The sequence below is a fragment of the Kogia breviceps genome, chromosome 9 (assembly GCF_026419965.1).
Source record: "Kogia breviceps isolate mKogBre1 chromosome 9, mKogBre1 haplotype 1, whole genome shotgun sequence".
NCBI classification, from domain to species: domain Eukaryota; kingdom Metazoa; phylum Chordata; class Mammalia; order Artiodactyla; family Physeteridae; genus Kogia; species Kogia breviceps.
This window is the reverse complement of record NC_081318.1, coordinates 17,785,445-17,804,296: the sequence shown is the minus strand read 5'-3', so window position 1 is coordinate 17,804,296 and position 18,852 is coordinate 17,785,445. Positions and strand designations below refer to the sequence as shown.

Below are 18,852 nucleotides of genomic sequence, written 5' to 3'. Positions count from 1 at the left end.
TATTTTAAACTTTAGATCAGAGGATGGCAATTCAGAGCCAGCCACTTTGTTTTTATAAATAAAGTTTTACTGGAACACTCATGCTCATTCATTCATGTGTTATCTATGACCTCTTTTGTGCTACAACAGCAAAGTTGAGTAGTTGCTGCAGAGATCATATGCCCAGAAAACCTAAAATATTTACTAACTGGCCCTTTACATAAAAAGTTTGCCAATCCCTGCTCTATACACAACAAAGACAACTCTGTATTTACTGGAGTTGGTAGCTGTCTATCAGAAGGCAGTGTCACAAATGTGATGGAATAAATCAGACAAAGACTGACTGTGGAAACTAGGCACATACAAAAAATAAATTACAATACAATGAAATTACTCTGAATAACTTTTTACTATCTGTATGTATATTATGACTGCAAGGACATTTTTTACTTACCTTCAGGGTTGTTAATTATTTTAAAAGTGTGGTCTAAATAGATGTTATGGGAAAACCAAAACCAGAACAGATCAAAGCAAAAACAAAACAATAAAAACAAGGGCAGTATCATCTAATTGAGCACAACTGTATCATACACATTGCACAATGCATTGTTCCCTGTTCTGAGAGGGCTCTTGCCTATTCACCTGGGTCTATAAATATTTCATATGGTACTAAATTTTGACTTATGCAGTAACAAGCAAAGATCTGGTTTTTGCCATGATATAATTTGCTCAAGTTTCCTTTCTACACTGACGAAGTATTTTAATGAGGAAACTCCTGTTCAAAATAATTCTGAACTAAGATAAAGAAGAGCAAGATGAATTCAGGACAACAATATGAAATGAATTTTAAATTGTTAAGAAAAAACACAGTTTAGATGTGGATTTTACATCTTTAAAACATAAAAAGCCCTGAAAATTCTTTCTGCAAGCAATACTTCAGAAGATATTATGGCCTTCGTTAGCCACAAAGAGCTCAAATTGGTATTCATATGATTTAACAGGGGCAGTTCACAGAGACAGGTTAAATCCCATTACAAATAAATTCTAAGGGACTGTCCATCCATTTCCTTTTACTCTTCAATAATACTTAAGTGAGATCAACTGGGGCTTAGAAATTCCTTGACAGAGATTTTCATTGTAATAGTACCCATAGGTAAAGCACAGTTCCCACTAGTCAAAATTCAGCATGAAATGGTTCAACTTTAGACTTCATCCAAAAGAAGAAAAAAAATCAAGATGCATTTATTGGATAAGCAAGAAATAAGTAAGTCATCCATCCCCGTTAAATATCACAGAGAACTTATTTTAACACTGTTTTTAGATCATAAAGACAATACATACTGTCAAGAAATCCCAATGTATTTATTATAATGGGATTTAATCTGTAGTAACTCCAAGTCAAAAAAGGTAATATTTCATTTCATTTAACAATCTGCTCTGAAAGGACCCCCTCCTAGACTGTCTCTAATTTGACTTGGAGAATGAAAGGCAGTAATCAATGCCCCCCACCTTCTAAATGAGAAGTATTCCTGCAAAAGTCCACAGCAACAATCTGAAGTCCTCACCTATAACAGGGAAGTGCAGTATTGTGCTTTGGCATAATCCTCATTTAATATGCCGTATGGTCAACATTTTTACTTGTAAAGGCATGTTTATACTACAAATTGAAAGGAGACAGGAGAACAGGAAATGTAAAAAAGAACATAGGAAAATAAGCTTTCAATTCACCCTTTACAGGACACTGACTCACTGGATACTTTCATGGGAAGAATCATTTTATAAAAAATAATGTCAGCTTTTCAGCAGCATCTAATAGAGTATTATTTTCTAGCATGCTCTGTGAAGAGTAGAGATGGGGTGGGGGACCTCATAATTACAATATCCCACTTAGCTTTCATTTTGCTGACATTCCCCCTAAAGTAGCATTTACCAAAATGCTTTCCTTGGTCAATTAAGTCCTGGTTCTACATACCCCTCTGGGATATGTATTAGCATATTAAAGACTCTAAGAAGTGTTGCTGGGGTGGGGGGTGGAGTGGGGTGGGGGAATCTATTTATCTTCATTAATCAAGCATTTTCAAACTTAGTGGACCACAGACCCACTTTTATTGTAACAATATCCTCCAGAACTGATATTCCATGGAACACTACGTATTTGGAAAATGCTACTTTAAAGTAATACCGGTTTAAAGAAAAAGAAAATTCTTAGTTTTTGCTTTTGTAATTTTAACTTATAAAGAAAAATACTTCCTTTTCTGCAAAGTTGATAATTCACATTACTTTACTACCTGCATTTCCTCTTTTGTGAAGCTGGCCGCCTCGTCCCCCAATTCATGTAGGTACATGCAGTCAGGCTTTGGACACTGCATATTCTTTAAGAAGTAACTGCAGTATTTTGTTGTACCTAGAGATGCCTGCAGCAAGAGGAGGAAAGCAGGGGAGGGGGGAAAAAAAACCAAAATGTGAACTGACTCCACAATGAAAATTTCCATATTTAGTGTTTTCATTTCACCTAAAATGAGGCACAGGCACAACAAAACAAAGTATGGCTGTGACTACTAGAGAACGAAACTATTACTAGCAGGATTTATTAAGGATGATGATCATTTAAAAGAATTTTAATAAAAAATCTCGGCCTATGGTTTCCAGAGCTTGAGCACCCAGATTTCCCTAGAGGTCAGAAGAGCAGAAAGACAAAATCTGTTCCATGTTCTAAGCGGTTAGGCACATAAGGCAAATTCCGTTTTCTCATTATGCCATCCTTCTTCCACTTACTTAAAAGCATTGCTTGGTGGGACTCTTCATGCAAACCTGAACTGATCAATGCCCAAATATTTAAGGACAACAAATCAGAACAATTATCTATTTCTGACAAGGAGAGTAATGAATCCATTTTCACAAAATAAAGTATGTGTAAATATAAGGAGATTTTTAAAGATTATCCCCTAATAATGAATGTGTTTACTCCTAGTTGGTAAAACAGGACCCTACATACGTCAGCTATAAACAAATTAGCTGTCATAGGTTAGAATGGATGCCTAAGAAGCAATCTTCAAATTAGACTCCATTCATGTAATATGTAAAAGCTATGCTCTTCTCTACTTAGTACATGTTATCCCTTCCCTCTTAAAAAAAAAAAAAAAATCAAGAGGACCATATTACCTTAAGTGTTCTGCCATCTACCACCACATTGTTGACACACTGTATGGCTCTGAGAGCATCTTCTGACCGGATATAGGTTACGTAAGCACTGGCGCTTGGACCCTAAAGTGAAAACCCACTGTTATTAGTATCAAATTCAACAAAAACTTAACAACAACAACAAAATTATCTTGCAACCTGCCTAAGGAATTCTAAAGGCCTTTACCACTACTTTCATTAATAATAATGACAACGATTAGAAGTAGTAGTAGCTTTGATTAAACCATATACTAGTTCGTCTTAAGACAATCAAACTTAATGAATTTTATCTGATTTTAAGTAGACTAAAATAAATATGAATAAAATATCATCTTTGGTTTGGCATTCATTTTTTTAAAAAGTCATCTGACAGGCTCGTCAAGGTTACAAAAAACAAACTTTGAAAGTTAGATTTAAAAAAAATAAGATTTGAAGACAGTGTCAAACTGTGTTTTCCCCAAAATAAATGCAATCTGTAAGAGTATTCTATCTGCTAATACCAGCATAACAAAGACGCTCTATTAAGTTCACAAAATCAGAAAACATTATTAATTAGAAATCATTATATAATTTAACTGCCTAATAATAGACTCAATTCCCCCTCCCCTTCAAACCATCACTAGATCTTTGTTTTACTACTTCCATCTTATCACTATCAATTCACTGTTAAGTCCTGAAAAGGTCAAATAAGCACCAAAAATTCCCCCACCCCACCAACAGAGGTCACTACACTGCTTAAATCTTTGACCCTGAAGCTTTCTAATCACAGAAAGCAAGTTTCCCTTCTGAGCAGCCCAGGTCAAGCCCAGACCATAGGGAGGAAAGGCAAAAATCCCTATAATTAGTTACCTGTGAGCCTGCATATGATGTGCTATTATTGATGACAACTTTATGTATTTTACCAAACTTCCCAAAATATTCTGGTCGTTTTAAAACCTATAAAAGAAGAAGAAATAAGGTATAAACTGTCCCCAATTTCATCAACTTTATCCTTATAATGGGGACATACACCATCCCTCTTCAGTGAAAATAAAATAATTTTTAAAGTTTTCTAGTAAATGTGACTACTTCCTAATTACAATTTGTGTGGTTAACCTACAGGAAATCATTAACAAAGTCTAAAAGCTATTCTTTATTGACCCACTGAATAGAAACTGAGACTAAGTTCAGTATTATCTATTACATTTTAATATCTACACCAATAATCTAAGGGATTTTTAGCTTCACAGTATTCTTAAACACAAAACAGATCAAATATCTTAACCACATTTTCATTAATAGATGATCATTATAAGAAAGTAATTCTCAGAACAATGACCTGGATTATGTATTAAACAGAAACAGAAACTCAAGAACAGACACCAGTAGAGAGTCTTTACTCATGAATCTATGGTATATAATACTTTATGTATTATATTAAAGCACTGTTTATAAGTTACTCATTCCAAATATGGTAACAGAATGTTCTTCAAACTTCTATGCTTTATGATTTATTACTCTGTGTCAATAAATTTTCCTTATGTCAATGTCACCATTTCTCAACTGTCTCCTGGTTTTTTTTTCTCTTTTTCTTAATAAATAACAAATGTGAGGTGATGGATGAAAAAAAAACTGGGTAAACAAATTTATACAATATTTTCTCTACTACCTGGTTACTTCTTGGTGGTCATTTCCCCTCATACTTGTGTCATCTCCTTTACTATGTGATCTCTATATGCATTCACTTAGCTTCTCTAAAACTTACTTAACCTTGGCTAACCTGAAACAAAAACCTCTCCCATGATTTGCAACTACCTCAAAATTAAATTTTGTTCTTTTTCTAGAATTCATCTATAGACCTACTGTTCCTACAATCTCTCCAAATAGCAAGCTCTCTCTCAATGAAAGCTTTATGCACATATCTGTTCAAGTATGTGCAAAGTATCCTTTCCAAATACTCTTATACTCTTGATAATATTCTCACATACTTGCAACTTAGCTAATATGTTCTGCATCTGAAAGAACCAAAGCATTGTGAAACAGTCTGTGATTGGGGTGTCATTAATTCTTAACAGTTTTCAACTTGATTTATATAATTTTTTTACCTTATTTTATTTTAGGTTTTTTTTTTTTTTTTTTTTTCCTTTGCGGTACGCGGGCCTCTCACTGTTGTGGCCTCTCCCGTTGCGGAGCACAGTCTCCGGACGCACAGACCCAGCGGCCATGGCTCACGGGCCCAGCCACTCCGCGGCATGTGGGATCCTCCCGGACCAGGGCACAAACCCACGTTCCCTGCATCGGCAGGCAGACTCTCAACCACTGTGCCACCAGGGAAGCCCTATTTTAGGTTTTTATAAGTATAGGGTTTAGGCCTTATGTTTTCTACAGCCAATTTTAATGGATTAGAAGGTGAAGTGACTACATTGGCTTCCGATATTTCTTCTACCCAAATCCCCCGAGGGATATGGCATTAAGTGTGGTAAAGGCAATGACTCCTGGGTTGTTCACAAGTAAGTCTTAGAATAGAGGGTTAGAGAAGAGTATATCTTGAAAAGCTTTCTGGCCAGTGGAGTATAGAACTGTATTCAATATTCCAGCTTGATGCATACTAACTCAGCAAAAGGCCTCAGCCAAAATACCTGCTTCAAAGGATATAGACTGGTTACAAGTTGTGCTGCATCAGCAGCTCATATCATATCCAAGTTTATGGCAGTAGTTCTCAATAAAGGCAGCAACAAGGGAAGCTGGAACATTTTGGAACTCTGTGGGAGCTTTTATTAGGGGAGGTTGTCAAAGTAACTGGGAGACACTATTCGTGTTCAGTGGATGGGAGCCAGGAAACACTTACAGCACTCAGGCTAGCCCTGCACCACAAAGAACTGTCCTGCACCACTTTTGAATGTTCTACAAGACATTCATCTAGCTGTGAGGTCTGTTTACAATTAAGTGAACCTAGAAACAAATTATAAACATAAAGTAGTTCCCCACAGTTTTGACATATGTTGAATTTAAAAGCAAATAGTGTGTAATTAAGGGACAACCACAAGTGCTTTGTTTGAAATTTTAGTAATAATTGCTTCAGAAAAATTACATCACTGGCACTTCATGGTACCTGAGGTGCCAATACATACACCTGTAACAATCTGCCTTTGTAGTTGTCATATTCACAGTGATTCTACAAACAGATACAAGCACCTATTTTATAACATACTGGAAAAAAAGTACTTTACCAACTTATATACGTATACAAGTCATTTGAGAATCTAGTTAAAATACATATTTCAGACCCTCAGAGTCCGCATAATTAAGCTCCCAGGTGATACTAATGCTACCAGCCCAGCGGCCACACCTTGAGTAGCAAGGTTCTAGAGCAGAGGTACCCAAGTATTTACATGCAGAAACAGTCTTTTTATAATTTTTTTCTCCTTCATTTTTTTCAAATTATGTATCTACACAGACAGATATTATCAAGAAGTCATTGCATGAAACTTAAAGGGTGTTATAAAATATTAGTTTAAAAAAAAGTGGGTACTGGGTCTGAAAAGGTTAAAAGCTGGCTTATGGAAATAAATTCTGGCCAGTATTTGAGTAACACCTTCATAACAACATAAGATTTTTGTACATAATTACACTGAGCAGCCAGAATAATATTTTCAAAGCACAAATCTAGCCATGTCATTCTGTTCTTAAGAATAGTTAATAGCTTCTCATTGCCTTTAAGATAAAGTGCAAACTCGTTAGCATGTTTTAAAAGCACTTCATTATCCCTTACCACTTACCTTGTCAGCCTCCTCTCTCACCATTTCACTCTAATTTTCCAGCCAAACAAATCATTTGCAGACTGAGCTCTTTCTCATCCAGAAGCATTTGTATAATTCCTGTGCCTGAAGCACTTTACCCCAGAGATAGCAGGAGAATACACATCTTCCCCCCAAGGTCAGGTACCATCTCTGTGCCTCCACAGCACACAGCACTCCTCATAGCGTACTGCTGCTTTTATAAATAAACAGGGGCTACCTTTTTATTGGTTTATGTTCAATGTCTTACACAATGCCTGGCACACTGTAGGTACTCAATAAATGCTTATTGAAAAATTAAACTGTCTTAGTATTGAACAAAAAGAGTAACATTGGGGACTTCCCTTGTGGTCCAGTGGTTAAGAATCCGCAGGGGACGCGGGTTCAATCCCTGGTCAGGGAACTAAGATCCCACCTGCTGCAGGGTAACTAAGTCCACACGCTGCAACTAAGACCCAACACAGCCAAATAAATACAGATCTAAATCTTAAAAAAAAAAAAAAAGAATAACATGGATATAAAACACTGGTGGGCCTTAATGTATTAGAAAATGGCCTATGCCTGATAAGAAATGGTTTGCCCAGGCAAGGGAAATTTAAATAATTCAGATGTTCTATATTAAGCTGCACATTACAGATTCTGTCTGAACATAAGCCAACGAGCAAACCAATACTCTAGTAAATAAAAAAGGTAAAGAGTATGGGTAGTAGGCAGAACACCTTGCATATCACATTACCCATACATTTAATGTCCTATATTTACTTCACAGTGAGCCAACTTTAGTACTAATTACCATATAAAAGGCCACATGATAGAATTATAAATTCCCAATGGCATACCTAATGTGTAAAATGTCTTCCTATATATTCTTTGGGAACAGTCAAGTGTTCATGAACACCACAGAGAAAATAAAAAATGTGATAAGCAGATGGAAGGATGGATGGATAAATGGATGGATGGAGGAACAACAGACCATTCATTCACTGGTGTAAAATACATCGGAATAGGAGCTCTAAGACCAGGGAGGTGGGGAGGATGGGGGTGGTTTCTAGCCCTGGCTCTGCTATGAAATAGCTGAGTGATCCTAGGCAAGTCACTCAACCTCCCCGTGCCTCAGTTTCCCATTTGTAAAATGAAATGGTTGTGTCTTTAAAGTCTTTCAGTTCCTCAAACAAGCTGCTCTTTCACGCAGTCAGGAACCTGAAACATCCTTGTCCTTATTCACTGCCCAGCTAATCCCTAATCATTTTAAATCATCCTTTCCTCGGGGAGGCTTTTTGTGGATCTCTGTACTAGCTAAATTCCCCACTGTTACATGTTCTCAAAAAGCCCTGTACTTCCCTGTTTATAAATGCTCGGTATGCTTACAAGTACTTAATTCTGTCTTCTCCACTGTCTGTAAGCTTGTACGGGTAGAGACAGTCTGCTTGCTAAACCACTTCATCTCCAACATCAAAGTACCTAACAGATTGTAAGTATTCAAAAGTTAATATACAGAATGAGTGAATTAGGTTCTGACAATATAAATTTTTAGGATTTCGGAGATGATTACCTCTAATCATTACCTCTAATTACCATATCTTCTAAGATAGTTTTTTTTCTATTGAGCAATAAATGAATACATTTGACTATCAATCTTGGTATGAAGTTTCCAGATGTACAAAAATTATTTTCAAAACAAGCTTTAAATTTTCCTAAATGTTCCTGTTTTGCTAATCAGAATTCAGTCAAATATCAAACTGTCATCATCCAAAAATAAGTAAATCACAGGGATCTTCTTTGCCTCAAAAGTTACCCTAACAATTTGAAACTTCGAGTTTTCTAATGAAGCTGACTTTAAGTTTTCCAGTCTGAAAGGGTTAGACAGTTACATTAAGAAAAATTTTAAAGATAATATTTAGAAGTAGTAGGATTTAATAACCGAAACACTAATCTCTGGTCTTCCTAGGCTTTCAAGAGAAATAAGAGAGAGAAACTAATGTTTAAGAAAATCCACTGTCCTCTCACCAAGCAACAATGATTTCAAAAGTATAAAACCAGGACAGTGATTTTTAAGTATATTTAGACTCATGATAAAATGTTCTCTCACTAGTCACCCCCTAGATTAATTTCTTTCCGTGTAATAGTTCTTCAGATTAATCTTACTAACATCATGTTATTTGAAATGAAAATAAGAAATCTCGGTACATAAGTAAAAACAAACCATAGATTCTAAAGAAGAGGTAGAAAACCTATAATCCAAACATCAGACTGAGACTATGGCTTAATTTTATCCAGCCTTTGTTTTGGGTGGTGCTCTGTATGCCTCCAGTACCACAGGTGACTGGATTTTGTATTAAGAAAATCAAGTACATCCATATCCAAGAGTTATAAAATCAAAATAAAAGTTCCATTAATTTACTGGAGTAGCAGGAAATTCCCTGGTCGCCTAGTGGTTAGGATTCCACGCTTTCACTGCCATGGCCCAGGTTCAGTCCCTGGTCAAGGAGCTGAGATCCCACAAGCTGCAAGGTGCAGCCAAAAAAAAAAAAAGGTAGGAATAAATAGAGGTAGGTAAATAAAAAACTTGCAGAGGCAAGAAATGCTCTCTGGTTGGAAAAAAAAAGTAGTGTTGAAAGAGGGAGACAGAAGCGTTGGGACAAAGTTGTGGCAGAGTTCAAGGGTGAAGTGGGATTCTGCCTGTCTGGAGAGTTAAGTACTAGATTTAGGGAAAAGGGAGAACTGGCTGCTGAGGTTAAGTCATAGGCCTAAAATGAGCTCTCTCCTTACCATCTCTTATTAAAGAAGTCTTCTCCAGTATGAACCCTCTAACTTTGGAAAGAACATCTCTGGAAGATCATGTAGCCCACTAATGCCAGCATCCCTGGACCTAGATCCTAGTAATTCTTGAGCTGCCTCCACATTTATTACCAATGATAAAGTCTTCTTAGTAAGGTTACCCTGATTTTTCTCCTCTACTGGTCATGAAGCCCTTCACAGCCTTAATACATAGTAAATTTATCAGCAATAAATATTTTTTATTGTCTCTAAACTGATTTGTACAAAATCAATGTATAGACACCTTAAATTTCCTCCTTCTGGGGCCTTTAGCCCACTTAGCCAAGTTCAAAGATTCCCACCTCCCTAATCATATTCACTATAATCCTCCCTCTGATTGCGACCATCATGAGCATTACTTCAAACCCTTCTCAAGGAGTACTTTTCACAGATCCCCCAAATTCAGCTCTCTCCAACATTCTGGCTGCCAATCAGTTTCTATCTGCCTTCCCAACAATCTAGTCAGCACCTCCTGGTATATCAGAAACCAAAAGTTAGCAGATGTGCATCCATGGGCATCAAGGAAAGTTATGAGTTCAACATTATTCTAATAAGGCTGGTGGAGGAAGGAGAGAAAAGAGTTAAGTAATAAACAAAAAGGTTAAGACCTCCCCTGCCTCCAAACGAATGACAAAGAACCTGGTCCATAGTTTCCCTTCATCAAATTCTCCCTCTTTCCCCAAAACTGGCTTAAAATGAATGAGTAAAGAATGATGATACAGGGCTTCCCTGGTGGCGCAGTGGTTGAGAATCTGCCTGCTGATGCAGGGGACACGGGTTCGTGCCTGGTCCGCGAAGATCCCACATGCCGCGGAGCGGCTGGGCCCGTGAGCCATGGCCACTGAGCCTGCGCGTCCGGAGCCTGTGCTCCGCAACGGGAGAGGCCACAACAGTGAGAGGCCCGCGTCCCACAAAGGGAAAAAAAAAAAAAGAATGATGATACAGTATAGCAACAGTTCTATCACTGTTCTATAACCGAGGTTCACTACTTGGGCACGATTTTAAAAACAAAATACGGATCTTTGGTGAGTTCATGAAACTGCATCTCCACTGTTGGTCCTTAATACAGCTACAGAAAACAGGAAACAGAGTAGTCACGTCACATTAGCCTTAAGAGCAAAACAGAACCATTATCCAACTTTCACAGGTTATTAGCACTAAAGGGGACTTTAGAGATCTAGTTCAACTGCCTAGTTTTACAACTGAAGAAAATGAGCCAAGAAAGATTAATACACTTGCCTAAGGTCACAACTGGTCATTGGTTTCTTAGTGATTATTAAAAAAATATTTCCCATTTTCTCCTAAGTTTTAATATTTTCAGGTAAATCCTGCAGTTGGGCAGAGTCAGCTATTATTTCCAAATAAACAAAAAGAAAAAACGCCAAGTTGAGAAAGAAAAGAGAAGAAGATTTACCTCTGGGTCTGCTAGGCGCTGAGACAGACCTACAACAAAGACGAGGTTTTTTTGTACAACACGTACACTAGCCAAATGTTTGCGATTTTCTGATATTTTCTGTTTTCTCTCATTTTGTTTCTGTTTTTTCTCATTCTTTATCCTTTGCAGTTCTTCCTGGGAGAGTGGTTTATAAACTGCTGGGTCTTCTGGATATGGCTGTAGGCATAAAACAAATATAGAAGTTAGCATTAAATAAACAGAAAACTGTATGAATAACAATTATCAAATTCTGGATGATGTGTATACACATCACATCTCCCTTTGTTACAACTCCCTTTTTCTGAATCTTTTCAGTTTTTATTTAAAAGTTAAATGCTATAAAGAATTGTTTTAAAATACTATTTAAACCACTTTTGTGCTGAAACTTGAAACATCACCAAAGGTTCTAAAATTTAAAACAACTATCTTGGTATTCCCTACAATGCCTAGCACACAGTTTACAGGAAAATTAAGCTTCTAAGGTACCGTGTAAGAGGCAAAGAGTATAAGTTATTTCATCTAAAAATGGGTTTATGTATTACAATCAACAAATATTTAATGAAAACTTACTATGTGCTTGGAGATTAATGAAGTACTTATTCTTTAATACATTCCCAGTCTAAGGACACAGATGGGCAAATAAACAGCAATACATAGATCCTCTGGCCCAGGAGTTTGAACTTAGCTTCAACACTTATTAGCCACATGGTCTTAGGCAAGTCAATTAAACTCTATGCCTCCATATCCTCATAAGTAAAATGAAAATAATCTTAAAGGCTGGTATAAAAATAACACTTATAAAGCAATTATTATGTGTAACTGGCACACAGTAATCCCTCAATAAATACTAGTAATTACACTCTTACAATGGTTTCCTCTCTCATCATTATAATTTTGTTTTCATTCCTACTGCTAATGCCAAGACTACTGATGGCCTGAATAAGAGCTGTGGACTCACAATGCCTGGTTTTGAATCTTGGATCATTCTTTACCAAGAGACCTGGGCAAAGTTATGTGATCTGTCTGCCTCAGTCTTCTATTCTGTAAAATGGGAATCAGAGTACTTTATTCAGAGGGTTTCTGTGAGAATTAAGAAAGACAACACACTTATAAAGTAATTAAAATTGTGTTCTGCACAGAAGCATTCAGTAAGTCAGTTATTATAACAGCTAGCCCTCCATATCTGCAGGTTCCACATCCTCAGATTCAACCAACCACGGACTGAAAATATTTGGGGGTAAAAAATTCCAGAAAGTTCCAAAAAACCAAAACTTGAATTTGCCATGCACCCAGCAACTGTTTACATAGCATTTACATTGTATTTACAACTATTTATATAGCATTTACATTGTATTAGATATTATATGTAACCTAGAGATGATTTAAAGTATATGGGAGGATGTGCGTAAGCTATACCCAAGTACTACACTGTTTTATATAAGGGACCTGAGCATCCACAGACTTTGGTATCTGCGGGGGTGGGATGTGGTGTTCCTGGAAACGATCCTGTGCAGATACCAAGGGACAACTATACTACTACAAAAAACAGTTAATAATAAATGGAAGATGGAACGCACTAAATAATAACATCTAAAAGCTGAATGTGAGGAGATCCCAGAAATGGGAAACTGTGCCTATCAGAATATCAGAAGTGGGGATTAACAGAAATGCTGCCGTCAAGAAAAAAAGTGGGGACTTTCCTAGTAGCGCAGTGGTTAAGAATCCACCTGCCAATGCAGGAGACAGGGGTTAGAGCCCTGGTCCGGGAAGATCCCAGATGCTGTGGAGCAACTAAGCCCATGCACCACAACTACTGAGCCTGCGCTCTAGAGCCTGCAAGCCATAACTACTGAGCCTGCGTGCCACAACTACTGAAGCCCACAAGCCTACAGCCGGTGCTCCGCAGCAAGAGAAGCCACCGCAATGAGAAGTCCGTGCCTGCTCGCCCCTGCTCGCCGCAACTAGAGGAAGACTGTGTGCAGCAACGAAGACCCAATGCAGCCAAAAATAAAATATAAATAAACAAATTTATTTTTTAAAGAAAGAAGAAAAAGTGGGAATGAGGAAGAGAGGAGGGAGTATCCACAAGCATGAAAACTTGCATGCTTTTAACATAAAGTTACTTTCATCTTTTCATACATAAATTTTAAAAAATTAATTAAAAAAACAAACACCCTCCAATTTGTGAGCACACTGATTAATGCTGAAGGCAATTAAGAAAGTGAGATTTCCTTTTATGTTCCTCAACGTCTACTAGTAATAACATAAAGTCTCCCAAAATCCTGTTCTTAAATATTCAGGCATAACTCTTACTGGTCCTGCAGGATGTAAGCGTCCATACCATTCAATACCAACATTTAAAAATTTGAATCTATTAGGCATACTCCAACTTACTAGTGCGTGGGAGGCACAGAAAACAGCGAACTCAGTAATTTCCCTGACTTTTGCATGACCTGAGGGTTTTCTCCAGGATCAAATATAAAGTTTACGTCACACATTTTAGGAGTTCAATAAATATTTGCCACCTTAATACCAAGCTACACTCTAGAAGTGGAAATTTAGCACTACTAATTTTCTTTTTTAAAAAAAACTTACGTCAGGCTTCCCTGGTGGTGCAGTGGTTAGGAATCCACCTGCCAATGCAGGGGACATGGGTTCAAGGCCTGGTCCGGGAAGATCCCACATGCCACGGAGTAACTAAGCCCGTGCGCCACAACTGCTGAGCCTGCGCTCTAGAGCCCATGAGGCACAACTACTGAGCCCATTTGCCACAACTACGGAAGCCTACATGCCTAGAGCCCGTGCTCCGCAACAAGAGAAGCCACCACAATGAGAAGCCCGCGCACCACAACGAAGAGTAGCTCCCGCTCACCACAACTAGAGAAAGCCCGCGCACAGCAACAAAGACCCAACGCAGCCAAAAATAAATAAATAAATAAATAAAAGAATTGGATACCATCTTTAAAATAAAAGCAAACTTATTTCAAAGTGTTCTTACATTTTAATTTGAGGAACCAAATGGTTAAGGATCTATTACAATAAATTCAATTCTTCAATCAATGACGTAATCTTCCCAATTTAAATTTTTCTCTCTTTACACTCACCCTTCTGTACCTATATTATCTCCTTTCAAATCTTAATCTATCTGCCTGGATCATTTTAATCCCATGAAGCCATTCAAAGCTATATGGGCACAAGTATAAAAATGAACTACATACAAACCACTTAAAATATCTTTCCACAAGATCATTTAAAATTTTCCTTTGCACATGGAAAAGTTATTTTCTACCACAGGATTTCTGGGTAGCTCCTTTTGGAGCATTTATCATTAAGTTTATTTGAAAGCTGTTGCCCTTCACTAACATCTATAGTGGTGATAGTCTACTCCCTAAGTGGCACAAGCATACAGATTGTTCCTAGTTCCATTTCAAAGTCTAATCCATGCACTGAATCTTACCAGCCCATGATAAGAGAAGTATAAAAATTGAGAAAAAGCATTTGGAAACTTTTATAGCAACTTAACATTGCCACAACATTCAAGTACATTATCAGTGGGCTCTGAAGAATAAGATAGTTATCTGTGTGGTTGTTATTGAACTTAGGTGGTAAATCACATGACACAAGCTGGGTACTAGGCATGCTTAATAGGACCCTGCATCAGTCACCAACAGACTATGGGGCGGGGGATATAAAAAATCTGGTTCTGCAACAGAGATAGTCTGAAAAACACTGATGTAACTTTTAACTCTTCTGAAAACATGAAGGATTTGACAAGCACTCTGGTTATTTTCTTTGCTAACAATCTCTGACACTGTAAAATCCTGATAAAAGATGATGCAAAGTAATATAAATGCCAAAAGAATAAAAATGCATATACACACCAAAAAAAAAATGGAGAATGACAATTACCAAAAATTGGGTTGCAGTATCAATTCTCTTCAAGTATATTACTGACGTACCACCATGTTGAGTATATAACACTGGTTACCCCAATCTTCTTCTATGTTATTCCAAGTTTTTTCTATGGAAATATACTTCCATAAGGCTTCAAAGTCAACTTTAAGTCAACTTTATTGGAATATAACTGCTACATAGTGATATATTACACATACCAATACAGAAAGATACCAACACAGAAGAACAAATTAGTTTACCATGAATTCCATGATGGTTCCTCCTCCACACACACACCACCTTAAAAACCTACTCTACAAATCCAATAATAGAAAATTAATAAGCTAATATAGTAGATGAGGAAGGGAGGTAGATTAAAGATGGGATATGAAAACACATAATTTGAATAGCAGCAGAAAGAGACCGTGACCCACAAAGCTAGTAATAGTACTAAAAATGAATATAAAGAAAAATATATCTGGTCTACTTTTTGACTGAAACAGATAGGTTAAACCTAATTTTCTAGGAATAGAGGATCAAATAAAAATTACAAGTGAAAATTTTTTCTTTAAAGGTACTACTGCATGTTACAAACTAGTGTTAAATAGGACACCTGTGGAGAAACATTTTTAATGTGAAAAATATTTCTAATAGTGTTAATTTGTCAACAAATTGCCAAACTACTAATTAAGATGGTTTATAGTCTCTAATGTAATCATTTAATTCCTTTCATATGTGTAGTTATGTTTCCACTTTTATTCCTAATTTACATGTGTATTTACATGTGTCTTGTTTTATTTTCTGATCAGACTTACCAGGACTTTATTTTATTTTTTTTTATTTTTTTATTTTTTGTGGTACGCGGGCCTCTCACTGCCGTGGCCTCTCCCGCCGCGGAGCACAGGCTCCGGACGCGCAGGCCCAGTGGCCATGGCTCACGGGCCCAGCCGCTCCGCGGCATGTGGGATCCTCCCGGACCGGGGCACAAACCCGTATCCCCTGCATCGGCAGGCGGACTCTCAACCACTGCGCCACCAGGGAAGCCCACCAGGACTTTATTTTATTCATTGTTTCAAAGAACCAGCTCTAACCTTTACTGAAATATTGCTTTTTTTCCTATTTCACTAAATTCTACGTAATCCCTACTTTCTACTGTCACAATGTTTATTCTTTTTCTGGTTTCTTAACCTGGAAATAAGTTCATCTATCTTTGTTCTTCATTTCCTAATTAATGCATTTACAGCTTTATCTCTTCCTCTTGCTAAAGACAATGAAAAATACTGTATAAAACTTTTTTCTAACCAACATCTTAAAAACAATAATGATCTGCAGTGGGGAAGTCCCAAGACAATTTTTGGATAAAAGTCAAAACCCAGAGAGATAAGTGGAAAGTCTGAGTAACAACAAATGGGAGAGAGGAACAAATGGGGGAAGAGGGACAGCATTAAAAGTCCAAGGCCAAATCAAGGTGAAGAATTTTGGGGGAGATCACTCCCACATTAAGCTGAGACCCAGCCCACCCTCAAAGAACTCATTTTGTCTCAGGGTAAGTACAAACTACACAGAGGTCAGTACAAGATAAGAAAAAAGGAAAAGGGTGTAGAAGAAAACCATCCTAGAGAAGTTGACACCAATCCCAGGGAAGATGTGCACCCAGGAGAACAAAAGACCTTTATGGTTGGCCAGAGTGAAGACCTTTATTAAGGCATCCCTAATGGCAATGTTTACAGGATCCAGCAGAAGCCAAATCAAAGCCTCTCTATAGGAGGGCAAATTCATCTTGGGCCTTGGAGAACCCTACAAATAATTCAATGACAACCACAAAGCAGATACAGACAACAAATCACATAAAGAAATAAAACAACATGAACAACAACCAACAGAAACATCCCTCACAAGACTTCAGCTTCTGGAATTATTGGACAGATTTTAAAACAATAATTCTAATCTGTTTAAACAAATATATGACAAACTTGAAAATATCTGCATGGTATAAAAAGCTTTTAAAAAAATCAAGTATTGGGCTTCCCTGGTGGCGCAGTGGTTGAGAATCCGCCTGCCGATGCAGGAGACACGGGTTCGTGCCCTGGTCCGGGAAGATCCCACATGCCGCGGAGCAACTAAGCCCGTGAGCCATGGCCGCTAGGCCTGTGCGTCCAGAGCCTGTGCTCCACAACGGGAGAGGCCACAACAGTGAGAGGCCCGCATACCGCAAAAAAAAAAAAAAAAAAAAAAAAAAATCAAGTATTAAAAAAGAACAAATGTTACTTCTAGAAATGGAAAACACAATGGCAAAATTTTAAAACTCAGTAGACTAGACCTAAAAAAAAAAATTCTGATTGATCAGAAGAGATCATCCATTAATGCATGAAAGGAAGAGAAAGAAAGAAACAGAAAAGAGATTAAAAGACATGGCAGATAGTGAAAAGATCTGGAAAATATTTAATCAGTGTCTCAGAAAGAGAGGAGAGAGCATAAATGCAACAGCTGAAGAGATAACAGCTTAATTTTTTCCAGAACTAATGAAACTCACCAAATCCACAGATTTAAGAAGCCCTACAAACCCCAAGAAGAATAGATAGAAATACACAAGTGAGTTCTACTTTCTGGAACTGATTAATATATCCACCGTGGCCTAACAGTCAATTTTTGTGCCCACTATACCTGTATTATTTTATTTTTTTAATTAATTAATTATTTTTTTGTGTGTGTGGTACGCGGGGCCTCTCACTGTTGTGGCCTCTCCCTTTGCAGAGCACAGGCTCTGGACGCGCGGGCTCAGTGGCCATGGCTCACAGACCCAGCCGCTCTGCGGCATGTGGGATCTTCCCAGACCGGGGCACGAACCCGTGTCCCCTGCATCGGCAGGCGGATTCTCAACCACTGCGCCATGAGGGAAGCCCTATACCTGTATTTTAAAGTTGTGTACAAATTTATTTGTACAGAGTTGTGTGCATGCACAAACACATACGCTTGCTAACTGTTAATCAAATTTTCCATTTCCTTTTTATTGTGTACTTCATATATTTCTAAAATACAGAAATTAGAAGTCTCTCCATTATGCATGTGGGTGCAGTTTCTCCTGGTATTTACATCAGCTCAATATACTTCTTAGCTCTGTTAAGTAAATAAAAGTTTTATGACTTTAGGGGACCTTTCATCAGTAAGAAAAATATCCTCTTTATCTTTTTAAAATGTGTTTGATCTTGAATTTAATTATGACTAACTAATATCAGTACTATTATACTTTCTTTCCTATGATTTCCATTTGTCCACTCTATCTTTTTTCCCCTAGTTTCACTAATATTTTTCTTATATGTGTTCCTAGTCAAACAGTTCTACAAGGTTTATTAGGAAAAAGAGCAGTTCCCCATATCCTTCCTCGCCCTCAACAGCTGCCTCCCCCTAAAAACAATCTGTTTATTCTTTTAGATGATTCTTTAGTCATTTACTATCACATCATTAAATAACATGCTTGTATTGCTACTTCCTGATTTTTCAGTATTAAATATTATTACATTATGTAAATTGAAGATTTAGATTTCTTTCAGTCAGCCTAACCATACATTCCAAACCCACTTTCCAACCTTCCATCCTAATTTTGGTTAGGTCAAGGGTCACAATTACATTATTATGAAGTTCAAATATTATTTATACACTTTGCCCTCCAGCCATGGCAGATTAGATGGTAACAGACTAGGGCTACCAGCATAAACAACTAGAAAACTAGACAAAATATATGAAATAACTGTTTTCAGACACTGAACAACA

The 18,852-nt window shown here is 37.3% G+C and overlaps 1 protein-coding gene across 10 annotated transcripts in view; it reads right to left on the bottom strand.

The window, feature by feature from the left end:
• Positions 1-18,852, bottom strand: part of CNOT4 (CCR4-NOT transcription complex subunit 4) — a 144,757-nt gene that overhangs the window by 55,840 nt on the left and 70,065 nt on the right. For all 10 annotated transcript variants that reach the window (XM_059073844.2, XM_059073845.2, XM_059073843.2 and 7 more), the window contains 4 exons: positions 11,167-11,364; positions 4,009-4,095; positions 3,142-3,243; positions 2,268-2,393 (listed from right to left, as the gene is read on the bottom strand). In XM_059073844.2, coding sequence (XP_058929827.1) covers positions 2,268-2,393; positions 3,142-3,243; positions 4,009-4,095; positions 11,167-11,364 — 513 coding nt within the window. The remainder of the gene's footprint in view (positions 1-2,267; positions 2,394-3,141; positions 3,244-4,008; positions 4,096-11,166; positions 11,365-18,852) is intronic.